The following is a 27,670-nucleotide window of genomic DNA, read 5'->3' as shown; positions in this document are numbered from 1 at the left end:
CGGAGCGGGATCGCGCCCTTGCGCCCCGCCTCGTGGTCTTCGCCGGGGCGGAGCCCGTCGGCCGTCGGAGCGCGCTGGGCGAGCGGCGAGCAAAGGGCGCGTGGTGGTTACTCTGGTTACTGCCGAAGCGCCGGGTCGGGGAGGGCAGCGGCTTCCCGCGAGGAGGCCGTCAGGGGCCGCCGCCGTCTGAGGAAGCTCCCTGGAGACCGCCGTTCACCGGCTGGGAAACGGAGGCACGGACTGGAAGGTTTGGGGGCTGGTGACTCGGAGCTTTTGCGGAGCGGCCGCGCTTGTGTGCGCGGAGGCCGCAGTCTCGAGTCCGAGGCAGTCCCGGCGCGGGGCGGCATCTCTCCGCGCTCCCCTCCCGGCCAGGCCGCGCCCAGACGTTTCTTTCATAGCCCCATCCGCTTCTGAAAGGGCACCTGCTGCAGGTGAGCGAGGACAGTTTTACTGCACGGCGAGCCCACATCACTCTCAGGGACGCCACCAGCAGCAACCCGGGAGAAGCCCGTCCAGAAGAAATAAATGGAGTGCTGGAAAGAGGAGAGTCTGCTCGGGAGCTGTTGGAGCCGGCGATCTTTTCATACTGCTTTCTAAGTCCGGACACCTTTCCCCTCTTTCCATACTTCTATACCAACTTGATAGGATCTTGGAGGTTCCTCTGATTTGAATTGTAATCCTGTGGCGGTGTTTGCTGGAGTTTGGCCGGTTCCTCGTGCTCCTTTTGGTGACACATTTTGGGGAGAACCTCGAGTCACCAAAACCCTACCGAGAAAAAGAGGATCTCAGCTTTGACCCGGGGACACCGGAGGAGCCTTTGAACCATGTGGACTTTCTTGGGCATTGCCACTTTCACGTATTTTTACAAGAAATGCGGAGACTTCGTCTCCTTTGCCAACAAGGAGCTGTTGCTGTGCGTGCTGGTGTTCCTGTCCCTGGGCCTGGTGCTCTCCTACCGCTGTCGCTACCGGAGCGGGGCCCTCCTGGGGCGCCAGCAGAGCGGCTCCCAGTTCGCGCTCTTCTCGGAGATTCTGTCGGCCTTGCCTTTCATTGGCTTCTTCTGGGCCAAGTCGCCCTCGGGATCAGAAAATAAAGAGCAGCTTGGGTCTAGGAGGGTAGGTGGAATTTTAAGTGACCAAACGAGTGAGCGTGTTCTTTTAAAAATTAGAATTGGGATCACTCAAATGTAAATTTTCATCTTCTCTACAGGCCAAAAGGCAGCAATTTAGATACTCTGGTATGATAAATTCTCATTTAATTGTTGTGTTGTGTTGTGTTGTTTGTTTTTTTAAGCTCTTGACTGTTCCTTGGCTACCTCCTTGCCACTGTGAGGAGTGATTGAAAAGATTTGTTTCCTTTAGTGTTGGTTGAGCCAATGCTATGTGAAATCGATTTGATTATGAAAGGGGAAATGAAATGTTAGAATTTAATTTTGAAGGAGGACAGAATCACTTTCTGCGATTGGGAAAAAAATGTTTTACTGAAATCCTTGGGTAAGGATTGCATTTGTACCTGAGGAGAAAGAGACCGGCTGCAGGTTAAGTCCAGTGCTTATAAATGACAGCTGGCTGGGGAAGGTAACAGAAAGAACAATTCCAAAGGCTGGTGGAGTAAAAATTAGTTCAGCATTTTAAAGTCTTGGGCAAAATCCCCTCCTCTGCTCATGTCCGTGGGGCCTTGCGTAAATCAGTGCAGGGATGTCCTGAATCACGTGGATAATTGAGTAAGGCCCACAGTTTAGTCATGTTCCTAATTCTGAGGCTAGTCTTCAGTCACCTGTGAAGTTATGTCTGCAAAGACAGCAAGAGGAGGACAATGGTAGATGAGGGAGAAGAGGTCTGGCTTCAAAGCCAGAACATTTAGGGTCTGTTGGCCATGGGTGTTTGGACTTTTTCCCAAGAGCCCTGGAGGATTGTCAGCAAGGGGGTAACAGTACTTGATTTTAACTTTTTAGAAAGCATTTCCAGTTGGTGGGAGGAGAGTGGATGGCAGGGGCACGAGAATGGGAGCAGGGCTCTCAGGTGAGAGGCTACAGTAGGAAGCCAAGACGTTTACTCCTTGAGGGTTCTAGATCTACATTATTTTACTGTAGCCACAGTACAGATTAGCCAGGTTTATAGAAGGGAGGACTTGAGTTAGAATTTTTGTTCCACCACTTCTGGCTGTGAGACCTTTGGCAAGACCTTCGTTTCTGTAAGAATCAGTTACCTCTTCTATTAGATGGGGATGGCACCAGTCTTGCTGTTAGTTAAGGAATTAAATGATTGAATGTGGTCGGTAACCGACTAGTAAATAGTAGCTGTTACTAGTTTAGAGGTAGTGTACATCTAATAACATCTAGTACATGTTAGGAGCCTTTTGACTAGTGCTTGGAGCAGCAGTAATGGTGGGTCTGGCTTGGAGCAGTAGGGAAGGAGGGAGAGGGAATCTTCATCTCAGTTTGAAATCTTTGGTGTTGTCTGAGGTAACTTTTGCCAAGGACATTGAACACTAGTATAGGTGCCTGGAATGCAATTACATCATGTCATGTTGAGACACTTTTGGGAAGAGAAAATTGGATTGCCAGCAATCAATGATTGGTTCCATTTTGTGAATGCATCAGGCTTTCTGCTTATTCCTAAACAGCAGGGAGTTGGTAGACTCTTCCTTGAGTATTAAGTTCCCATCAGTGCTTTTACTGACCATTCTCTGGGTGACACAAGTCCCCCTTTCAGGATTGGGTGTATATATATACGTGTGTGTGTGTGTGTTTAACAGGGAAAACTTAGGAAGAAAAACTAATAAAAAGTGGCTAAGATGGCAAAGAGGTCTTTTATCTTGCTTTTGGAAGAGTAATTTAAATATAGTCAGTTATTCTGGACATTAAGAGATACTTATGGGAAGAAGAGACTCTTGTCTTCTCTTGGTAAAGGACAAAAAAGTAATTTCTCTAAGAGAAATTATAAAAAATGGAATGGACAAGGCCCCAGTCCCTGTAGAGTTGAAGGAAGACTGGGTGCATATTAAAATCACAGAGAATCAAAGTTCTAAAAGATTTTAGGTTTTATTTCCTTCCTTTTTGCTTGAGGTCTTTTATTAAAATCCCTTCAAAATGGCATTTGGGCTTGTCTTAATCATTATGGCCAGAGAACTCAAAGAAGATTGTTCCTTGCAATTCTGTATCTGAAATGTATTTATGTTTGTCAATCCACATACCAAGAAAAAAAAATACTTATTTTAACCCTGAATTATTCATATTAAAAAACCCAACAGGCACTTTAATTCTCAGTGGCATAAATCTCTCAAAACAGGTCTTTTTCATAATCTTATGAATAAAGTTTTTATCGTCAGCCTAACTAGTGATATGTTTGATGTTTATTCCTAAATGGACCAACTGTTTGGCTAGGCTCTCTTAGAGTGTCAAGATGGGGCAAATTAAATATGTTCTTATATGTTAAGGACTTAAATGTGAACGGGTCAAATCCCAAGGGACAGGATGAGTTATTTTGTCCTTTCAGAATTTTCTTGAGTTAAATAATTCTCAATTAGTAGATTAATAGCCAGGATTTGACAGTCTTTTTGTTATATAAAAGGGATTTTTTAGGGTAAGATAGATTTTTCAGATGAAAATCCAGAAGGAGAAAATAAAAATAAATAGTGGAAACATGTAAAAGGTGCTGAATAGTTTGCAACATGAAGTCGAAATAGAAGCTGTATGGGATCTGCATCTGGTAGATGCTTAGAATGTATTTGAGGAATTGAGTAATTAATGATAGAATTTTCCCTATAATAAGTTTTTGGAGCCCCTTGTAAACATTATTTATATTTAGCCTCATGTGTATTTCTAAATATGTCTGTATAATAGCATTTTCTAAATATATGTGGAAAATGGAATACACGTTTAATTTTATTAGGATATTATTATACATTTTTATTTAACTGAATATTCTGATATCCTTGGTTTTTATATGTGATCTGGATTTAAAAACATAGCAGTGCATTTGGTTTGATAATGTTTGTGATGTAGGTTTTGCCCAAGATGGGAAAGTCCAGAGTATATAGTAGTAGGATAGCAAATGTGGACATATAATTAACTCTCTTTTTTTTTTTTTTAAACAGCACAAAAAAGGAACCAGTGTTTCAGAAACAACCTTAATAGGAGCAGCTGCCTCTTCAGTATCTTTTCAAAATGATCCAGAAGTTATCATTGTGGGATCTGGTGTAGTTGGCTCTGCTTTGGCGGCCATGCTTTCCAGAGATGGAAGAAAGGTGACAGTAATTGAGAGAGATTTAAAAGAGCCCGACAGGATAGTTGGAGAATTTCTGCAACCGGGTGGTTATCATGTCCTTAAAGACCTTGGTCTTGAAGGTAGGTTCATATTAATTTTTAGGAGTTATGTGGTAGAAGCAAGCACTCTTCGCTTTAGACTGTCCTGTAACTGGTAAAAAGATATTAGTTACTATTTACCAACAAATCTGCATGAAAATGAGAGCAAAGAAGAAAATCAGCATTTAGTGTATGAGGAGATATAGTAAAGTGGCTAAAAACCAGAAACGGTCACAATTAAAGATTGGAAAACTAGAATGAAGGCATGAAATTTAGTGAAAGGTGAAGGGAACTTTCACTGGTGAAGTACTTATTATGTGCCTCTTATAGAATCTTTTATTTAAGTATTATCTGTTAAACCAATGATTTTTAAACACAGACTACTCATTTCGGCGATACTTATTCACTGTCTACTCTGGGGGAGGTGTTGGACTTGGTACCAAGGATGTACTGGTGAACAAGGCAGATTCACTGGCTCCTCTCAGAGTACAAAATATGCCTGGGTTCTGGATTGAGGAAGAGCTTGCTTGGCTCATGTGGTAGGCAGGATGGTGTAGGAATTATGAGCGTTGATCCTGGAACTAGATTGCCTGGGGTTGAATTAACAGCTCAGGCACTTAAAAAGCTGTATGACCTTGGCTAAGTTATTCAACCTATTATGTACCAGTTTTTTCATCTGTAAAATGGGCATTTTATGTGAGTCCTTGCCTCAGAGGTTATTATGAGGATGAAACGAATTCATATACACAAAGCATTCAGAACAGTGTCTGGTATATAGTCGGCGCTATGTAAGTATTTGCTGTTTTATTCAAGGAGCCGAAAAGGAGAGCAGTGTAGCTAGGAAGTACTGGGTGATGCGGAAGGGAGAATGGCTTGCGATTAAGGCTGGAGAGAGAGGCGGCAGCTACATCACGAAGGGCTCTGCAGTCGGTGGCGCAGGAGTGTGGTGTGATCTGCTTTATGCCTGTGTAAAGTGGCTTCAAACCTTTGACATCTGCTCACAATAACAAACACATTTTACATCCTGATCCAGCACATACATACATATATTTGACTGAAATTTGTTTTATTTTACTTTTTAAATACTTGTCATGATTCTACCCAAGTACACGATTCACAAGTTGAATTTCATTTCATAATTTACCATTGAGTCACACCCTGCCATTAGTAGAATGCTGTTTTAAAAGAATATGTGGATAAAATGTGGTGAATAAACTGTTAAGATTGTGGCAGTGGGGTAGCAAGAGTCAGTGCAAAGAGTCTAGTGGGAACTCATTGCTAAGTGCCAATGACAGATGATGGTGGTTTGGGCTAGCATGGTAGCAGAGGATATAAAGAGAAGTGGACAGATTGATGTTAAAATTAAGAGACAGAAATGCCATGATTTACTCTAGGATTAGTGTGAGATATCAGGGAGAAGGAGGTATTAAAAATGAGTCCTAGGTTTTGGTTTGGCAGTTTAGTTTATGCAAGAATAAGGAGAGCCTCTAAAGTATTTTAGGGGGCGCTTAGGTGGCTCAGTCGTTAAGCGTCTGCCTTCGGCTCAGGTCATGATCCCAGAGTCCTGGGATGGAGCCCCGCGTCGGGCTCCCTGCTCCACGGGAAGCCTGCTTCTCCCTCTCCCTCTCCCCCTGCTTGTGTGCTCTCTCTCGCTGTGTCTCTGTCACATAAATAAATAAAATTAAAAAAAAAAAAAAGTATTTTAGCCAGTCCACATACCATGAATACCTTTAATATAAAAAATTAAGAGTCCTTCTTAACATTTATTATGTTAAGATGTTGGTATCATTTGTTGATAAGGAGACCTAGAGAGGAACAGCCATTGCGGGTAATTTGCGGGACATGTTGAGATATCCAAGTGGAGAAGTTAAGTTGAATATATGAATCTCGAGTGCAGAGGAATGGTTTGGGCTGGCTGGAGTTAGAAATTTCAGAGGTGTCAGCATATTTATAGTATTTAAAAGCCACAACAGTGATTGAGAGCATGTAGGGAGAAAAGAGAAGACAGAATAAACCAAGTCATGGGAAACTGATATTTAAAGATCAGGCAGAAGAAGAGAAGCCTGAAAAAGAGTTCAAGAGGGAGCTGGCAAAATGGCAGAAGAAAGCCAGAGGGTTGGGTGCCACTTAATCCATGAGAGAATGTTTCTAGTTGGAAGGAATGGGTATGTGTCAAGAAAGGGAAGGACAGCTATGTCATGCTTTGTTAATGAAGGCTCAGGTAAGATGAGTATAGAAGAATGACCATGGGATTTGGCAATTTGGAGGTTGCTTGTGACATTGACAAGATGTTTCAGCAGAGTTGTGGGGATAGAACCTAGACTGAAGTGAGTGGAGTTAAAAAATTTTGAGACTAGAAAAGGACTCTTGAGTTTTTCTGTAACAGAAAACAGAAATAGGGCAGTAATGAGATGTAGATGTAAGGATAAAGAAGGTGTATTTTGGGGGCGCCTGGGTGGCTCAGTTGGTTAATTGATTGGTTTGACTCTTGATTTTGGCTCAGGTCATGATCTCAGGGTCGGGCAGACAAATTCTTTGAAGAGTAAGGAGGGAGAATAGTGTTGACTGGAGTAGTGTGAGTGAAGGGGAGAAGAGGTAAATAATGGTCAGATTATGGGGGCTGAATCCGTAGCATTTTGTAGCCTGCTACGTGGATTTGGCTTATGTTCAAAGGGAAGCCATTGGAGAATTTTAAGAAGAGGAGTTATTCAATCTCACTTTTTAGAAGTGTGATTAAAAATATTATTTAGAAGTATTCATGTTATTCTGTAGGAAAAAAGAGTAGATCATAAAGTGGCCAAGACAGAAGCAGGGGAACCTGATCGGAGGCTATTGCAGAATCAGTGAGAGTTGATGGCTTGGAACAGGGTCATAGTAGTAGAGAGGTGGGAAGTGGTCACATTCTGGAAACGCCTTTTGAAGGAAGTCAGTAGGATTTGCTGATGAATCAGGTGTTAGGTATGAGAGAAAAAGAGGAGTCATGGTATTTAAACAAGACTAGAAGACATTACCAGGAGAGGTCCAGGACTGAACCCTGGGGTACTCTGATGTATAGAGATCAGTGAGGTGAGTGGGAGTCAAAAAGATGGGATTGAGGAAGTGTGGAGGAAAAGCAAAAGCCTGCAGGGTCTAGGATCCAGGTGGAGAGAGTGTTTATGAAGAAAGGAAGTTCCATCTGTGACCTTTTAGGTTTCTTAATTACCACCTTACATGAGAGGTTCACTTGAGGCAGATGTGGCAATATCTTGAGACAGTACTTTGTTACTTTTATCGTTGAACATCAGGCAACCACAAATGCTCTCCAACTAATGACTGTACATAGAATATTTAGAGATCTAACTTCAGGGGACATCACCAAGGTTGTGGAAACAAGCCTTAGTGGATTTTTATATGTTATGCAAGAGTAAGGAGAGCCTCTAAAGTATTTTAGCCAGGCCACATACCATGAATACCTTTAATATAAAAAATAAGAGTCCTTCTTAACATTTATTATGCTATTAATTTCCGCTGAGGTATGATGAGATGTGGATAATAGAAACACTTGGAATAGTTACTTTTTGGAGTATGATTTTTTTTTTTTTTAAGATTTCATTTGTTTATTTAACACAGAGAGATGCAGGGGGAGTGGGAGAGGGAGAAGCAGGCTTCCCGCCAAGCAGGGAGCCCAATGTGGGGCTTGATCCCAGGACCCTGAGATCATGACCTGAGCCAAAGGCAGATGCTTAATGACTGAGCCACCCAGGCACCCCTGGAGTATGATTTTTTAATATAATATGGACTCATTCTTCCTGAATATGAGTTTTTATTTATTTTTAAATTTTCAAAAAGATTTTATTTATTTATTTTATTTATTTAGAGCACAAGAAGGGGGAGGGACAGAGGGAAAGGGAAGAGAGAATTCCAAGCAGGCTCCATGCTGAGCATGGAATCTGACACGGGGTTCGATCTCAGGACCCTGAGATCATACGTGAGCTGAAATCAAGAGTTGGATGCTTAACTGACTGAGCTACCCAGGTGCCCCCTGAGTATGGGTTTTTAATAATTGATTGCCCTATGGCTTAAGCTAAATATCTAGAATTCTTAAAATTAATACACTATAATTTAAATGTTATATTTTTATATTAAGTCAATATCTAGTGGGGAACCTCCTTCCCATGTTGTTTTCTTTGGGATTATTTTGGCTTTTCTTGGTGTTTTTGTTTTCTATATATAATTTAGAATTAGATGTAAAAAAAAAAAAAACAGTTAAGATTATGACTGAAATAGCACTGAATCTATAGCTCAGTTTTGGAATAATTGACTTGGACTTCCTATCCATGAATGTGGTATGCTTTCCATTCAGTTAGGTCTTTAATGCATTTAAATAATGTTTCATAAATCTCATATGTCTTTTGCTATATTTATTCCTTGGCTCTGGTTTATATTTGGGCTTTCATAAATGATACCTATTTTATTATGCACTGTATACTTAGTTTGAGGTTCAGACTTTATACCAGGTCATGGCACAAGGTATGTTTGGATTTTTTATGGATGACTTCACCCATAGCCTGTGGTGAATAGCTTACTTCCATACCTTATCTCAGGGTATTGAATTGAGTTTTTGTGGTTTCTATTTTATTGACAAATTTATGAATGGTGCTAAGTTTCCTTGTCCCTGGCCATGGGGGCCCCTACCTCCTGTTCAGGAGTGGCCCTTAAAACTCCAATCGTTTAGGCTTGTGGTTCTGATTCCTTTATACTGTTGCCTTTCAAACTTGCTCACTGGTTTGACTTTGACGTTGCTTTCCATTTTTAGTATAGGTGGTTTTTTGTTTTTTGTTTTTTCCTTGTTAGTTTTGTTTTTTAACTTGCCTTTTTATAGCAAGCAGTTCTGCAGAGGAATGTTTTCCATGTCATTTTATCTGATATGTTGACCAGTAGTCTTAATATCTTAAGTGTGGAGCTTTATGATTATAGATAGTGATAGCTCTAAGTTATCTGGCTTCAGAGTTATTAACATCTAGTATTCATGAAGCATGAATTTCATTGAAGTGTAGGGTACTGTCTTCTTGCCTGCTTAAGAAAGTAAAAGTGTTCAAAGTCTGCCATATATGATTTCATCAATAAAGGTGAGATAGGGACAGATAGATGTTAAGAAATCTTAAATTAGACCTTATTTACCTTAAGATAGTTTACCCAAGGAAAAATTTTGCTGTGCTACTATACTTTTTACATTTTCTGGTGTGTTCTAAAATTGGCCAGTTTAAACATTTCAAGTACTTCTGTAATATAGTTATGGGTTAAGAAAAACAAACTGTCTCAGTAGCTGGACAAAGCATTATAGAAATACCAGATGGGTTTCAAATATTTAGGTCAGAAATGATTGGCAGTTTGCTGAGATCCAAATTGAATACACTGCAAATTGGCAGCTTTTCGGATATCTGTGTACTGAATCTCTGACTGAATTTTAACTGTAATAATTTGAGAACCATACTGAAAAACTAATTAGTTTTGATTCTGGGTCAGATGTGTGACAATATTCATCCAGCTTGAGCCTGCCTGCACTCTAAGTGGCATTAAAAAGAATATCAGAAAACTAATTTATTTCGATCTTAGCCTAGATGTGTGATAGAATTGTTTATGAAGATTTTCTTTCATCCATTTCATTATTCTAATGTACTTCACCTTAATATATTAACCATTATGATTTTAGGCCTATGTATGGTATATTCTCAATTGACATTCATAATGTACTCTTTCTAACTTAGATGAATATTTAGGTTGTTTTCAGTTATTCTTTATTAGAGATAACACTATAGTGAACTTACTCTTGCATATAACCTTAAAAATTATTAAAAATTAAAAATTAGGGCTCCTGGGTGGCTCAGTCGTTGAGCGTCTGCCTTAGGCTCAGGTCATGATCTCGGTCCTGGGATTGAGCCCCGCATCGGGCTCCCTGCTCCGCGGGAGGCCTGCTTCTCCCTCTCCCACTCCCCTTGCTTGTGTTCCCTCTCTCGCTGTGTCTCTCTCTGTCAAATAAATAAATAAAATCTTTAAAAAAAAAATTAAAAATTATATCTTTAGGATGAATGATAGATGAATTGATAAGACTTAAAGATTATTACATCAAAGGATGCTAACTTCTTCTTGGTTCTTGATAATTAGTGCTACAGTTACTTTCTAAAATGTTTTTAGTTTATATTAAAACCAGTAAATTTATCAGTTTTATTATAATCTCACCAGCAATTTTGATAGATTTGGTATCTTACTGTTTTAATTTATTTCATTGATTTTTTTTTTTTAAATCAGGTTTTGAACATTTCCCTTCCCTGCTATGTTCAATATTTCCATATTGCTTAATGTGAATACCCATGAACTTTTCACCCATTATTATTAGGGTCTTAATATTTTTCCTAGGAAAAATAAAATATTAATCTTTTATGGTTTTACAGATTTGCTAAGTGGTTGTCTTCCAGACACATTAAGATTTCTGAAATAGTTATATTAATGTCCAGTTGTCGCAATGGTTTCATCGCATTATGAAGACAGAGACTCATTTTTGATGCCTCCTTATCCTTTGGTGCCTCATATAACTCTGGGCATGTTAACAAAATTGATTTTTTTGAACTGAATTGTTTTGTAGATGCAGTGGAAGGTATTGATGCCCAGGTGGTAGATGGCTACATAATTCATGATCAGGAAAGCACATCAGAGGTTCAAATTCCTTACCCTCTGTCTGAAAACAGTCAAGTGCGAAGTGGAAGAGCTTTCCATCACGGAAGATTCATCATGGGTCTGCGGAAAGCAGCTATGGCAGAGCCGAAGTAAGACTGCGCAGGTTTAGAATGTTAAACACATTTAAACTTGGCCTTTGCACAAATACTATTTCATCAATTTTGTCATAAGTGTTTGGGTATGGGCTGGAGCATAGGTATTCTAAAGTAAACTGTAAGTTAGAAGAATGTTAGATCTTCAGTGCCTTTGTTGACAATATCATGTAGAGAATTTCCGTTTGAATGACAGAACTATTGAGATTTTTCCTTTGACTACATACATTGTGTGGTTTTTTTTTTTATGTTGTTGGAATTTAGAGGATGCAGTTGTAACCAAGGGTTAAGGCCTTGTCTGCCTATTTGGGAGTTGGGGTTTGTGCTCACGGTATTTTCTGTTAAAAGTCAGAACAGAGACTTCAGGGGAAAACCCTCAGCTGACAGGACTGGCTCTTCTCCTAATTATTAACTTCTATTTGCCCCTAGCCCTTTGGCACTATAATTGAGAAAGTTTTACACATGAGAACCCTCATCTCATTAACAAGGGCTTAAGTATTGCCAAAGCAAGTGAAGAAGTGAGTGGACTTATCCTTAGGACTGAGAGTTGCTATCTGTGGAAGTAGAATATGTTCATTGTGGAAACATGGGAAAATGCACAAAAATACAAAGACTGTAAAACTTATCCATGATTCTTCTGACTAGAAGTAACTACTCTGGATAATTTGGTGGATAAACTCCCAATTCAATATTTTCCCATCTCTGTATGAATTTGTGTGGTGTGTAAAGTTTCTCTGCATGTACTTTTTTTTTAATGAATTGAGGTAAAAATCTCATGTTGCTTTTAAAAATACTTTTAAAAATCATTACATTAGTGTATATGTATTCAATTTCAAGAAATTAGAAAATAAAAGCCACACTTACTTCTAAAGTCCATTAATGTTTTTGCGTTTTGTCATTCCGGACCTTTCCTGTATACGTGTGTGCACATGTGTGAGTCCCATTTGTAACTGGAGATAAGGAATAAGGAATTCGTCATTCATTATTTAAATTGTCCAAGTGTGCTACTATATAATTTATTTCTGTTTATCCTTTAGTACAAAGTTTATTGAAGGCATCGTGCTACAGTTACTAGAAGAAGATGATGCTGTGATAGGAGTTCAGTACAGGGATAAAGAAACTGGGGACATCAAGGTGAGAGATAGCAAATCTTAGCTCTTCCCAAGACATGTTTCTCCTCCTTTTTCCCCTACTCCTTTGAAAAGTAAGCCCACCAATTTACTCACCTAATAGACTGAGTTCTGTCTAAGCCCTCTGCTGCAGGGTGAATTTCAGACTGCAACACATTACTCTTTAGAGCATCTCAGAACTCTGTACAACAGCTTTGTAGACATGCACCACTAGATCAGCAGTATTAAACCGAAACGAGAAATATACATGTGCAGAGAAGCAGAGGGGACCTGGAAGGTGAAAAAAGGAAGGATTCAACATAAAAGAAATGACTGGTTTCATTCTTCACTTACTCTAATCCCTTCATACCTGGAATCTTGATTTACCATTTTATATCAGCTCTTGTGCTTTTCAGTATATTTTCATAATGAGTTATATTGTCATTTAGATCTTCTAACAACTCTGGGAAATAAAGTCCAAAGACTAATTTCTTAAATTTAGCTCATGTTTTAATAAAAAGACAAATTGGAACAAAAAAAAATGATGAGGATAAATGAAACAATTGTTTTAATCCGAAAGGGAAAAGTAAGAGAATCTCTGTGGGAATAGCAGAGTAAAATAATTGCCAGGACCTGCTCATGTCGATTTAGTAAGAGAAGAGAAAGTGAGAGGCTAATCTGTTGGCATTTCTGGGCTGATCTCTGGAGTCACCACCTAGAAATATACTCTAATGATGGTGATTGCAAGATAATATGGAGACCTACATCTATGCATACAAAAATTCTTCAAAGCCCTAGCCACTGATTGAAAGCACTATATGAAGTTAGAAAATTCTAGAATAAACGTGGAGTCGTCCTTGGACTTTGTGATGAGATTCAATATTCTGTGGTCCACACTTGCTTTGTAGTTGTTTCCCCTGTTGTTGATCAAAGTGTAGCTTTAATCCCAGATGGTTTGGATGGTAGTGCTTCGAAGGCAGGCAATCCTCATTACCCTGTATAACGTTGTCCAATAAAATGTGTAAATATTTTACAAGAATGCACATTTTAAGAGAATGGTCGTTTTACTGTGTATTTCTAACCATTTAGCTGAGCATTGTTTATCTTTGTTGTAGGAACTCCACGCTCCATTGACTATTGTTGCAGATGGACTTTTTTCCAAATTCAGGAAAAACCTGATCTCTAATAAAGTTTCTGTTTCATCTCATTTTGTTGGCTTTCTAATGAAGGTACTGTAGGAATGTAATTGTAGAAAAATAAAAGCAACTTGGAATTTGAAAATTATTAGAATATTTTGTTTTGTTTTGTTTTATTCTAGAATGTACCACAGTTTAAAGCAAATCATGCTGAACTTATTTTGGCTAATCCAAGTCCAGTTCTTATCTACCAGATTTCATCTGATGAAACTCGAGTACTTGTTGACATTCGAGGAGAAATGCCCAGAAACCTAAGAGAACACATGGCTGAAAAAATTTACCCACAATTACCTGGTAAGAAATAGGATTTCGTTCACATTGTAATCTGTGGTCTGAAAGTAAATATCACAAAAGGCTGTCCATCTCCAGTTCTCACTAAAGCTGGGTCTTAACTAGGCCAGAGATAAGGATGGCAGGTAAAAATGCACCCAGTCAGATACACTGGAGCTGAGCTGTTTAACTAGCACATATGAAAATCTCCAAATTAAAAGAAAATAGTTTCAATATATTTTTTCATATTAATAATTAAATCATTGTTTTAGAATAATTATTAATATTGAGGAAAATGGTACGTTTTTAGGTAGTCTGGATAGAGATGTAAGATCTCTGAATTCTTAAAATATCTCTCCTATTACTTTAGCGCTTGGTTTTTGTAGAAATGGTAGCTACCATTTATTGAATATCTACTATAAGGTGCTTTACAAACTTGATTTCATTTATCTACGTAGTCACCCTCTGAGGTAGGGCATTACCATTATCCCCATTTTATTGCTGAGGGAACTAGGAGTCAGTAAGCTCCTCCAAGGATAAACTGTTAGTAAGTGGGGGAGTCAGGTTGAGGGTAGGCGTGTGGCTCATCCATCCATCCTCAGAACATGAGAGCTGTAAGCGGTCTTCAAGGTCATTTTTAGTTTGGAGTTGAATACAGTAAGGCTTCATGAGATTTCAGACATATTTGTAAAACACTCCTAAAAAATTACTTTCTGGCATTTTTTTTGAGAATGGGAAGATGTAAGTAAAAGTAAATAAACATTTAAGATATTAATTAAAATATTAAGGATATTGATAAAATTGAAGGGAAACCCTGCTTGCCAATTATATGATTATAGTAATAGGAAACTGTCTTTGGTAGGAGTATATTTTGTTTAAAAATTCTGTTTCTTTTTCAAGTTATTTTTTAATCTAAGTGAAAGCACTCTGTTTAATAACAGAATATTAACAGATATGAATGTATACATGGAGTAACTTAGATTTTTTTTTTAAAGATTTTATTTATTTAGAGACAGATTGAGAGAGATCGTATGAACAAGGTGGGGAGGAGCCAAGGGAGAGGGAGAGAGAGTCTTAAGCAGACTCTGTGCTGGGCAACACAGGGCTCCGTCTCACCACCCTAAGATCACAACCTGAGCCGAAACCAAGGGTTGGATGCTCAACCGACTGCGCCACTGAGGCACCCCAACTTAGATTTTTTAATAATGACCTTTTCAACATTTCAATACATTTGCACTTAGACTATAAGCCATTTTTGAAGCTTTCAGAGGAAAAATGAATTATTCACATTTAAGAAAAAGATAGTCAATAATGTGATAGTTTTAGCATTTTTTTTCTTTTATCGTAGATTGCCTCTTCAATCCAGAGGTTTAGAACAGACTGCCCTGAGATCATGGTCGGAAACCATTTATAGGTTTATATTAATATTTGTTAGGTTATTGAAATTCTCCTTGTTGGGATGGAACAATTTCAGCTTAGGCATTCTGCTCCTGTATTCCCAGATTACAATGGGAACTGTATGAAAAGACAGTTCATTTTCTATACAAGTAGGAGCACAAAACTTTAAACTGGGGAGTGTCTCAGAGATGAGCTCTTCCAAGCATTTCATGTTGTAGATGAAGAAACTGAAGCTCAGAAAAGTAGAGCTCTCCACAACTTACCGTTTTTCTGCCGTACATACCCTCCTGCTGTTTGTGGATTGCTAGTATGTGAATATGGCGGTGACGCTTGTATATTTAAGTGTTAAATATGATACCTGGCAGTTAACATTTGGGAGGAAGGTGGGGCCCTGTCTCATCTCTGAATTTGCTTCACTTTTCTTAGCTTTTTTGTTCATTCAGCTGTATGTGTATCTATTTACATTAAATTTCTCTTAGATCCCTTAGTCATTCCTTAGCATGAGTAACTAGGTTCTTTTTTTTTTTTCCTATTACTATCTTATGCCTTTTTCTTCCTTTTTTTTTATTATGTTATGTTAATCACCATACATTACATCATTAGTTTTTGATAGTAACTAGGTTCTTAATGAACAATTGTATTAATAAAATAATTAGTTCTTGACTTATCACAAGATATATGTAACATATATAGTGCATATATTATTATATGTAATGTAATATGATAGAAGGTATTTGTTTAGATTTGAGAAGAACATGTGCTAATTAGAAATTGAAATTTTATAAACCATTTATCTGGTGGGGGTGGGATTTATTGCAGACCACCTCAAAGACCCGTTCCTGGAAGCCACTCAGAATTCCCGTTTGAGATCTATGCCAGCAAGCTTTCTTCCCTCCTCACCAGTAAACAAGCGAGGTATTATTTTATTGGAGTGATTCTATAAAGGGTATTCTAAATATTCAAATTTAATATTCCAAATATTCCAAATGTAATATGGGATGGGATTTATGCTATGTAATACGGGAATCCTATGTGGGACAGAGAATTGGTTACTGTGCTTGAACACATTACACCAAAATTAGTTTTATGATGTCTTGATTATTTCATAATGAGTGTATACATCATTATCCTAGTTATTGAGGCTACCACAGTTAAGTATAGTCCTAAATCTAGAGAAGGCAGTTTTCTAGTGAGGGGTATGAACTGGTAATTTCAGGACACTGTTGATAAATGCTGTAGTAAAAGCCCACTCGTGGTACCACAAGGTTCACTGTGAAGGGGTGCGCAGGGCAGGGGGGAGCTTGTGAACTGTGAAGGGTGATTGGGGAAGATGTGTCTCAGGAAATAAAACTGGAGTTGGGGCATGAAGGATTAGTGGGAGTTCATTAGGTGGACGGTGAAAGAGGGACTTCTAAGTAGATGGAACAATATCTGCAAAGGCCAGGAGGGCTGAGAAATGATAGCACTTTCAGTGAAGTCCAGTAGTTTCCTATGGCTGGAGCGAGCGCATGATAGGTGTCAGAGCCTTAGAAAGGTAAGGTATTTATTTATGCTATAGACAGTGGAAAGTCATTGAGAAGTTTGTTTTTAATAGCTTTATTGAGATGTAATTCACAAATCATATCGTTCACCCATTAAAGTTTATACAGTTTATTAGTTTTTAGCATATTCATAGATACGTGCAACCATCATGACAGTCAATTTGAGAACCTTTTTATCACCCCAAAAAGAAACCCTATACCAATCAGCAGTCACTGCTCATTTTCTCCCAACTACCAGCCCCAGGCATCCACTGATCTGCTTTTTGACTCTATAGATTTGCCTATTCTGGACATTTCCTATAAATACAATCAGTGGATCTTTTGTAACTGGCTTCTTTGAGGTTCATCCATGTTGCAGCATGTCCTTCATTTGTTTTTGTGGCCAAATAGTATTCCATGTGTGGATATACTACATTTTAAGTATCCATTCATCAGTAGATAGACATTTGGTTTGTTTCCACTTTTGGTTGTTATGAACAATGCTGCTGTGGACATCTGTATATGAGTTTTTGTGTGGAGTTAATTTTCACTTTTCTTGGGTATGGTAACTCTGTTTAACTATTTGAGGAACTGACAAACTGTTTTCCAGAGAGGCTGCCCCATTTTGCATTCTTATTAACAATGTATGAGGGTTCCAATTTCTCCACATCCTCACCAACATTTGTTATTATCTGTCTTTTTGGCCATACTCATTCTCGTAGGTGTGAAGTGATACCTCATTGTGGTTTTGATTTGTATTTCTCTGATGGATAATGATGCTGAAAATCTTTTCATATGCATATTGGACATTTATTTGTATTTCTTCTTTGGAGAAATGTCCATTCAGATTGCCCATTTCTTAATTGGTCAAATGAAAAAAACTTTTATTGTTGAGCTGTAAGAGTTCTTTATATATTCTAGATATAAACCCCTTATCAGATAAATGATCTGCAAAAACTCTCATTCCATGGTGATGGTGGTTGAAGTTTTTAATTTTCATGAAGTCCAGTTTATGGTTTTTTTTTTTTTTTTTTTTGTCAATTGTGCTTTTGATGTCATATCTAAAAAGTCTTTGCCCAATCCAAGGTCATGAAGATTTACTCCTGTATTTCCTTCTAAGAGTTTTGTAGTTTTAGCTACTATATTTAGGTATTTGATCCATTTTGAGTTAAATTTTTGTGTATGGTATGAGGAAGGGGTTCAACTTCATTTGTATGTGGATATCCAGTTGTCCCAGTACCATTTGTTGAAAAGACCATTCTTTCCCCATTGAAGTGTCTTGGCACTCTTGTCAAAATTAATTTGACTGTAAATGTAGTAAGAGTTTTTTTCTTTCAACAATATTTTATAGTTTCAGAGTGTTTTACATTTCTTTTGTTAAACTTATTTCCAAGTATTTTATTCCTTTTTATGCTATTGTAAATAGACTTGTTTTCTTAATTTCATTTTAAGAATTCTTCATTGCTAGTGTATATAAATACAATTGATTTTTGCATATTTATCGTCTGTCTTGAAACCTTGCTGAACTCATGTATTAGTTTCTAATAGTTCATTGAAAAGTTTTAAATAAGATAGTGGCATGATTAGCTTTTTATTTTAGAGATACTACTCTGATACGTTGTGGAGCATGGTTTGGAGGACAGGTCAGGCTAAAGCTTATAGTAAGGCTATGTAATTGTTCCATGTCAGTGGTGATAAAAGGTTTGAACTAGGGTTGTGGCTATAGAAGTGGAAAGTAGGGAATAGAATTGTGTACTCTCTAGAATGTAGAATGCATGCAACTTGGTGACTCGCTGGCTATTGTAGTAAGGGAGAGTGAGGCCTCTTGATGGATTCCAGGTTTCAGGTTTAGGTAACTTTGCCAGCTATTTGCTGATATTGGAGATATGGGAAAAGGAATGTAAGTTTAGGGAAGTGTGGGAAGAGGTGATGAGTTCACTTTTGGACATATTGGGTATGAAGTGCCAGTGAGGCATTTGAGTGGAGACGTGTGGAACACCATTGAAAATGTGAGTGTGGAGCTCCAAAGAGAGGTCCGAATGGGAGCTGTTGATATACTATGGTTCCTGAACATAAACAGATTGAATTTGCTGTGGAAGAACAGGCATAGTAAACTACTAATCCTATAAATAAACTAATGCAAAGCAGAATGAAGACACTAATGCCAAATGGATATAAACAACATGCCAGCAGTAATTGGTGGAATTAGAAATGTTCCATGGAGAGGAAGGAATAAAAGCTGTTTGTTGCTTGTGGTTTTTTTAGTGAAGATATTAGAGTCATACATGAATTTGAATTAATATTTAGAAGTTTTCCTTTTTATAAGTTAATGTTTATTATATGTATTTTATAATAAGTTATAAATGTAGCATATTATGACATTGCAGAAAAGAATTATCCATAATTTTGTCCCTTTAACATTATAATGGTTGTTTATTTCTCTTGGATTAAATTAAATAACTGCTTTGTTGAAATGTCACTGTAAGTGTTAGGTCATTAACCAGGCTGACAGTGACCCGGGAATCTTAGGCAGCTCAGGAAGTGCACCTAGAGAGCTGCATTTCTGCTTCTGCAGTTTTGCATCAAGGGGCTAATTTTCAGATAAGATTCAGTCAAGGCTTATTCCTCTAAATTTACTTTGGATAGGTTTGGAATATCTGCTTATAATTGCTTTTTAATTCCAGCTACAATGTGGCTGGCTATCATCTTCCTGGGGCCTCCTTTCTTTCTCTTAGAACTGTATAGACATTTCTCTCTGGTGCGCTGGCAGCAAATATGGCTGTGAAATGTCAGACCTCTCCATTTTTTCCCTTGTAAGGAGACTTGCTTTTTATGCCAATTTTTTTTTTTTTTTCCACATAAGAGGCCTTAAAAATATTTTGGCATTGTTTGACTTCACCTTAGATTCCCATGTGACTTTCATGAGGGTGGGGACCATGTCCTTGTTCTGTGTCCCTAGTATCCAGTACCTGTTAGGTACCCAATAAATACTAATTGAATTTTTGTCTCAACAGATTTTAGTCATGATTTGTTCCCTTGTATTTTCACATTCTCATTTTCTGGTTCACATTCACAATGTTTATTAATTAACAGTGTTTTTTTTTTCTTTGTCTTAAGGGATGCATCCAGGATGTGATATCATAATCTAAATTCTCTCATTATAGGTGTTCTTGTTTTGGGAGATGCATATAATATGAGGCATCCTCTTACTGGAGGAGGAATGACTGTTGTTTTTAAAGATGTGAAACTATGGAGAAAGTTGCTAAAGGGTATCCCTGACCTTTATGATGATGCAGCTGTTTTCCAGGTAGGATATTAAATTATTCTTTGACAAAAATGTCTCAGTAGATTTCTTTCCGGGCCTAAGAGGAATGGGGCCTTACTGGGGAGATCTGTACCCAGGAACCTGATCCTAAGTCCTGGTTCTTAGGCAGTCTTGTTCAGGCATAGAGAACCTGTGAGCCTGTGCAACCCACAAATCTCACAGAATTTCTGAATTTCTATGTTTGAATATTATGTCACATTGGTTTGCACAGACCACTTTGCTCATAGTGATCGGATATTTCGCTTCAGAGTTCTGGAACTCATTCCTCCAGAGATGTTTTGGTGTATATGTAAATGATAAATATAAGGCATAATTACTTATAGATGATCCTCAGGATAAACATCAGTTTGAGGGGATTATGAACATTAATTTGTGCTTCCCCCCCCCCACCTTTACCATATAGTAAGTGATCTTTTTCTTTTTTAGGCCAAAAAATCATTCTATTGGGCGAGAAAAACATCTCACTCCTTTGTTGTGAATATCCTTGCTCAGGCTCTTTATGAATTATTTTCTGCCACAGATGGTAAGTATAGATATTTTTTAATGAAAATTACTGAACTGCAAATTTTTAGCACAGGAAGGGAACTTAATTATAAACAAGTTAGTCATTAGGCCAGAAATAGCCATGTTTCCTGAGTCTGCTGACTCCCAAGTGGCGGCCCTTTGTAACTCCATCCTTGCGCAAGATTTTGCGCCTCTAATCATCATGTATCCACCACTTTGTGTGGAAGGCTTAAGACAACCTTCCCAGCACCACTTCAGTAATGTATCTTTATTCATTCCTCTGGTCCAGATCAGGTTATATATATCCATAAATGCATAAAGTTGTGATGCAGGTTCTTTCTGCCGGTGAATTCAAATGTAATATAGTTTTAATCTTTTTCTTCCTGAACACTTGTTTCAATTTCTGTTCAAAATAGTATTATATAAAATGAATACGAGCTTCACAACAAGTTTAGATTTTGTCTCCTATTACAATGCACAAGTAGAAGAATGCATCTACCTTTTACTCACTTGAAATATTCCCATGCTTTTGTTTTTGTTTCTATATTGTAAAGTGGTGGTCATTCTGTATATTAAGGAAAACCTGACTTAGCAGAGGCTGTATTAGAAATGGAGGAAGAGGCAACCGTGCCACCTCCCAAGCCTAGCAGTGTACAGGTGGTTAATGGTAGGTTAACGAAACTGGACGTTTAGGTTTGTTCAGGAATAAATGTAACTCCAGTCCTATTACTTCAGATATTTACAACAAAGCTCCTTCTGTGAACTGGCCAGGGTCCCAGCAACCTATGCTTTGGTGACTTGAGTACAAAAGATAATATAGTACAAATACCTTCTGTAGCCTATCTGTATGCATTATTCTTGCTAAAAGAAAAAAAAAAAACCAACTCATTGATTGTGATTTGCCAGTCAAACCTCTCTTGCTAATTGGCATGGAAGCTAAAATGGCTGGGTGGGCAAGTAAAAAGAAAAGAACCAAGTCTTGAGTTTTTCTAAGTGCTTCTTTTTAAGCTTTCCTAAGCTCTTGATTTTCTTACATTATGAAAGATTAGAGGAAGAAAGAGTTTTATTGGGGTAAGTTTACCTGTTACGTCTATTCCAAATAAAAAAATTGTTGGTTGATAATACTATGTTGTGAGGGTTTAATGAGTCACTTTGAAATTATGAAAAACTATACACATCTAAGGCATTGTTAATGTTTACTATTCACAGCTATCCTTTTACTTGAGAGTTTACTGCTCAGAAATATAGGTTGGGTATGGTATCTTAGAGCCTGGGAATTTGGTTTCTAGAATTGTGTTTTTTGATAAAAAAAGAATTTACAGAATATTTGCATCACTTAATGAATTTACAACACAGTCAAGGAAATAACTTTTAAACAACTTTTTAAACAACTTTAACTTCCAAATTTTCTTTTAGATTCCCTCCATCAACTAAGAAAAGCCTGTTTTCTTTATTTCAAACTTGGTGGAGAATGTGTTGCTGGTCCTGTTGGGCTGCTTTCTGTGTAAGTTGTTTTGATGACACAGAGGAACCAGATCTTTCAGATTTTCTTCGGACTGCTCAGTTTGTGAATTACTGCAAGTCTTTCTTCTTTCTATATTTTGTCCGTTAGAATCCCAGTCAGAAGGTAGCTCAGAGAAATGAAAAAAGAAATTTAGCCCTGTGTTTTACTTCTGGGAAAACAGTTTTGAACAGAAGCTGGTGGTAGATGAGGCTAAAGCCCTGATTAAAATAGCTTGTTTTTTGCTGGTGGGTTTGACCACATGATCTGATCGGTGGGAGCCATGGATAATAGAGGAATTTGTATTTAAAATTTACTTCGATTAAGGTGCGGGGACTTGCGAAACTCACTAATGGTTTTGACAGTGCAGACATACATAGAATTATTCTTGAAAGGTCTGCACAGTACAATTCTTTAAGTCTGTTCTCATTCATTTATAATCTGAATGTCAATACTGCTACCTTTTGGAAAACCTAAGACTTCCATAGGTCAGGCCATCCAGTCACTTCAGGCGGAGATCTCAAGATTAGTGAACGAAAACAGCTCCACACATACAGTTTATGTCAAGCAGACTATGAAGAGTTCCTGGCTTCTCTGACAGACGGGGGTATATTCTAAGGAGTTTCTTGTAAGAACATTTATTTGTCCCTGCTATCAGAGCGTAGGCAACACAAGCTTCCAGAGTCGTCTAGAATGTACAATGTATGTTTAGCTAAATTTATAGATGATACGTAATTAGAACCTTTCTATGAGTAAATTTTAATTGCTGGGTCTTACTAATACATATATTTTTTTTCTATTACAGCCTGTCTCCTAACCCTTTCATTTTAATTGGACACTTCTTTGCTGTGGCGATCTATGCCACATATTTCTGCTTTAAATCGGAACCTTGGATTACAAAACCCCGAGCCATTTTCAGTAGTGGTGCTGTATTGTACAAAGCATGTTCTGTAATATTTCCTCTGATTTACTCGGAAATTAAGTACCTGGTCCATTAAACTTACAGGGGAGCCATTTGCAAACGATTATTTGGAACTCACCAAGTCCTAAGAGACTTTTTTGGAAGAAGACATACATAGCATAGAACTATCCCATTTCTAAAGTGGAAACTCTTGGGCGCCTGGGTGGCTCAGTTGGTTAAAGTGGAAACTCTTGGACCAAGATTGGGGTTAATTCGTTTTTGAAGTTATTTGTATATAAACATGTAAACACATACTTTGCAATTTAAAATGAAGGGTAAAATAGACATTTAAAAGAAATGATTGTTATCTTAAATTACTGCTAACACTGAAGAACTGCAGTTTTTCTTTTGAATTCAGTAGCTGGGAGGAGTCATTGTGGGACATGCAAATAAAGTGAAGAATGAACTGTAATGTCTTTTTATCTCTGTTGTGGCCTTGAGGTAGCTTCGTTGTTCATGGGAAGGAAAACCAAAGTGGGATGGAAAACGCAGAGGGAAGCCTGTTCTGTGAAATAACTGATGTCGGGAAAGTTGCCTTAAAATCTCTGGACTATTTTCCTCGTGTATCCTATGAGGCAATTTTAAGGTTCTCCTCTGGGTTCTTTGGAAGTAACACCTTCGTTCAGGAACGCAATCAGGGCCTCACAAGTTCCATTATATAACATGACTTAGCCAGGCTAGGATTACTTAAAGGAACAGTGAATGAACAAATAAGCACTCGTAGTATCTGGCGTAATGCTTAGAAATCAGAATTCACTGAGTTTTAGTATATTTGAAGAGATTGTGGACATCAGAGAGGTATTATGAAATTTCAGTAAATCCCCGAATATCACTAAAGTTGCTTCTCCCGAAAGAGCGGTAACAGATACCCTGGAATATTATGTAACTACTTCAGATTATGATGATAAGGGCTGAAAGAACTTGAAAAGCTTTTATAAAAAAATTTCTCTTTTTCACCTGTCAGTTATCTCTGTTGAGGACTGGTCACTAGCCAAATCCCTCGTGGCGTCAGTCACGTACCTTATTTGCCTTGTTTTAGCAGCATATGGTGGGCTTGGTTCTGTGAAAGTCCCCTCTAGTTTATCCCACACTTTTCTGGTTAAAATCTCACTTTCTTAGATCTGGCCTATTTAACAGCAGCTGGCTTTCCTTGGGGGCCATTTTCACAGAGAACCAAAGATCTCACTTCATGCAGTTAACGGATTACGAATGGAATACAGCAAGCTATTTTTGAGATGTGGCTGTAGGATGGCCATGGGCCCACCGACTGGCAAGTTCTCATGCACCGCACCAGCCTCCTGGTGGGCGACACTTCCAAACTCCTTACGTGCTGGGCAACAATTCACTTTTATAAGATCCTGTGCTCAGCCTCGACGAGGCCGGACTGCTGGGGTGGGGCTTAGGTTGCTGAGGAAGGGAGGGAAGGATGGAAGGAGCAGCTGAAGTTGGGGAGACCTACAGAAGGAATGCTGAGAACCCCCCAGGGTCTCTGTGATTGGACGAGGACAGTGAGCCTCAGACACCAAGAAATTTCCATGGTACGTGGTCCACAGATATTGTGTGGTCTCTGTGTTTGCTATCACCACGCGCCTGCATGGTGTATCCACAGGACTGACCCGACACGTGGCTTACCTTCCAGAAAAGGTTTTTTTTTTTACAGGATGAATATACAACTTTGTAGTCACAGGCAGAAGGAGAACTTTGGGTACTGGCAATACTATTTTACTGAAAATCTGGAGTTGCACAAATAGTTCTTTAGAACATAAAACTAAATGGATTTATACGTAACAATTACATTCAGCATTTATAAGAGGCAGTACAAAAATGTGTTCTGCTTCTACGTGATACAAATTGCATATAATACCATGATTTAAACAATATTAATTATATCAAGTAGTGCCGTGAGATACATCTTACTCAGAATATCTGATGTTTCCCACAATTAAGGGAAAAAAAATGCAGTTCTATGAGCAGCTGAGTTTCTTTGCTTCTAAGTTCATTTTAGTAACAAGAAGATTTAAGGACGATCCTTTCATCAAAGAAGCAGATGTCAAAAAAAATTTACAGGACTGTTCTGAATTCATCAAAAATGAAATTAGGCACGTGAGCTTCAGCAACCTAAAACAATGAAACAGGAGAGTTAAATTATTCATAGTGTTAGAACTCAGAACAAGTTCAGAATTTTCCACACGAAAGTTAAGTGAAAATACGCTTTGGAGCAAGCTGAATCACGGGAATGCTGGATTCACAGAGGTGGATGGCTCCTGAAACTGCTGGCTTCTGTTTCTGCTGTTCGTCACCCTGGGGTCTAACTTCTTGGCCCTGCCGACATCTGAGGGAATGCTGTCCAGCGCTCCCCGCCTCATCCTTGGCTCTCAGAGGCACTTGGATCTGCTAGGAATGTGCAGGCCTCTGGGAAGTATGAAGAGGTCATCTGAGGTCACCTCACAAGGGACTGATGACCCACCCGGGGAAGAAGAGCATGTCGCAAGTGACAGGCCAGAGGGGGGAAAGAGGAGGAAAGAAGGGCCTGGAAAGCATGCATTCCTGAACTGTTCTGAGGGGAAGCCCTGAGAGGGGTGGGGGAGGGTGAAAGAGTGGAATGTAGAGCCAGGTGACCTCCAACTGCTAGAAATGGGTATTTTTTAATAATGTACTGGCACTAAGGTACTGGCAATACTATTTTTACTGAAAAAAGCAGCGTTGGTTTTTTCTGATTATAAAGGTGTATCACCTGCTACTTAGAGGAAATTTAGCAAATGCAGAGGAATGTAAAAAGAAGTAATCACTCATCTTAATCCCCTAGAGAAAACTAAACCTGATAATTATTCTATAATGAATCCCTCTAATTTACACAGACACACTCAAAACTAGGTTCATATAATCTTGTGTCCTTTACCTCTGCTAAATCTTACGGACATCCTTGTACACCTATCTTCGTGAACTTCTGCACATATATCCAGCAGATAAATTCCAGGCAGTTGAATTGCTGGGACCGGGTGAATATATGACAAGTTTGTTTGTTTTTAATAAAGCCAAATTGCCCTCCCATAGGATAAACAGTTTGCACCGCCATCGACAGTACTGAGAAGTCCTATTTCTCCAAACCCTTCCATGCAGCGGGAGTCCAACATTTAACTTTTTACCAGTTGGAGTAAAAAACTGGGTTGGTGGAAACAGTAATTTTACTGTTATTTTGATTTGTGACTCTTGAATTAAGGTCAAACATTTTCACAAATGTTTATTTGCTATTTGTATTTCTTGTCCTGAAAACTGCCTGTTACTACCTCTTGCCTGTTTTTGTTTTTGTTTTCTGTTGGATTGGTTATCTTTTTCTTACTCATCTAGAAGAACATGCTATAAATCAAGAAAACCGGTCCTTTGTTAATATTTTCCCCAATTTTTTTTTTTTAATTAAGAGACATTTGACAGAATTCATTATATTCAGCATTCACAAGAGATCAGATCTCTAAATTTTCTTTATCGTTTCCTCCTTTGGTGTTTATCTAGAAATTTCTGAGAGCTGATACATATTTGTGTAAAATTTCTGAATTTACTGGTTCCATTTTCCACATGATCTGTAATTTATTTTGATACATGGAAGATGTGAAGAGACTAATGGGCTAATTTTTAACCACATAATGAACTAATTGTGCCAGCAATGTTGACTAAAATATTTCCTTTCTCCCCTCATTTGAGAGGCTACTTTTCCTCAGGTGCTACTGTATGCGCTCGGATTTGTTTATAGACTACATATTCTGGTCTATTGATCCATCTACTGGGTTTCATACCAGTACCACACTATTGATTTTGGTAGCTTTATAATATTTTTAAATACTTGGTATGTTTTAGTATCTTCTTTTTAAAACAATTCTTTTGGCCTGAGTTCTGTAAAATTTTTAAAAATTTTCTCACCCCCCGCCCCAGGTAAAAAAATTATCTGGATTTTGATCATAGCTGCACTAAACCTATAAACTAATAAATACTATTTGAGTTTCCTCATTCAGAGAGATGGAAAAATTAAAAAATGTTTATAGTTTTTCTAAATTGTTATTTTTTCTAAACTGTCTTTCTTATAGAGGTTATAATTCCTGGCTACTTGTTAATTCTACAAATGGGATCTTTTTCCTATTTTTGAATTGGTTATTAGTGTATTTACCTTGTACATTGTCTAATCAGCTTTTTTGTACGCTTATTATTTTAATAGTTTTCCACATGATTCTAGTGGGGATTCAAGGAAGACAACTACATCCTCAATAAATAATACAAATTTGTTTTCCTTTTTTTATGCATTTTTAAACTGTCACTTCTTGTTTTATTGCCTTGAACCTGAGCGACACAAGTAGCAGCGGGAGTCAGTACGGCCGTATTACGGCTACGGCGCGGACTTCAATGGGAATGCTGCTAGTTTCACTAAGTATGATGTTGCTAGTTAGTTTTCAAAACATCGTCTTCGGCTTTTGTTATTAAAAAAAAGTATCTTTGATCCCTAACCTACCGATTTTTTAAAATCAGAATGGCTTTTCAGAATCTATCGAAAAGTCTTTTAGATTTTAGTATCAAGCTCTGCATTTTGAGCGAAAACTTAAAGTGGAATTACTAGTGAGACAGGAAAAGGAGAGTATCTTAGAGGGTAAAACGAAGCCATTTTTGGGAACCCTGGCCAAGTACTTCAGTTGTGAACTTAACCAAACCTGCTGTGGGAACCAGGTTTTCGGGGACGGGAAAAAACCAACCACACAATTAGTTCCCTGCCCTGGCCCCTTAAGGACTC

General features: G+C 38.2%; 2 protein-coding genes across 6 annotated transcripts in view; one reads left to right on the top strand and one right to left on the bottom strand.

Annotated features, from left to right (window-relative positions):
- The first annotated feature begins 19 nt into the window (after positions 1 to 19).
- SQLE (squalene epoxidase) lies at positions 20 to 23,308 on the top strand. Its single transcript, XM_078072022.1, has 11 exons — positions 20 to 1,115; positions 4,099 to 4,348; positions 10,929 to 11,109; positions 12,150 to 12,246; positions 13,337 to 13,450; positions 13,540 to 13,711; positions 15,905 to 16,000; positions 19,770 to 19,912; positions 20,357 to 20,453; positions 21,851 to 21,938; positions 22,741 to 23,308. The coding sequence occupies exons 1-11, from the start codon at positions 825 to 827 to the stop codon at positions 22,931 to 22,933; spliced, it is 1,722 nt and encodes a 573-aa protein (XP_077928148.1). The 5' UTR covers positions 20 to 824; the 3' UTR covers positions 22,934 to 23,308.
- Positions 23,309 to 24,602: 1,294 nt separating this feature from the next.
- WASHC5 (WASH complex subunit 5) overlaps positions 24,603 to 27,670 on the bottom strand; it is a 60,106-nt gene continuing 57,038 nt past the window's right edge. For all 5 annotated transcript variants that reach the window (XM_078072018.1, XM_036102642.2, XM_078072020.1 and 2 more), the window contains one exon: positions 24,603 to 25,014. In XM_078072018.1, coding sequence (XP_077928144.1) covers positions 24,958 to 25,014 — 57 coding nt within the window. In that variant the 3' untranslated portion in view covers positions 24,603 to 24,957. The remainder of the gene's footprint in view (positions 25,015 to 27,670) is intronic.

Source organism: Halichoerus grypus, chromosome 5 (genome assembly GCF_964656455.1).
Source record: "Halichoerus grypus chromosome 5, mHalGry1.hap1.1, whole genome shotgun sequence".
Lineage (NCBI taxonomy): Eukaryota > Metazoa > Chordata > Mammalia > Carnivora > Phocidae > Halichoerus > Halichoerus grypus.
Note: the sequence above shows the minus strand (reverse complement) of the source record. Positions and strands in the feature narration are given on the sequence as shown.

Bases quoted from the DNA above. Each gene is read 5' to 3' on its own strand.
- SQLE (XM_078072022.1), top strand. From the start codon at position 825: ATGTGGACTTTCTTGGGCATTGCCACTTTCACGTATTTTTACAAGAAA. The intron at 11,110-12,149 runs GTAAGACTGCGC...TTTATCCTTTAG, and splicing joins GCAGCTATGGCAGAGCCGAA to TACAAAGTTTATTGAAGGCA. The intron at 19,913-20,356 runs GTAGGATATTAA...TTTCTTTTTTAG, and splicing joins ATGATGCAGCTGTTTTCCAG to GCCAAAAAATCATTCTATTG.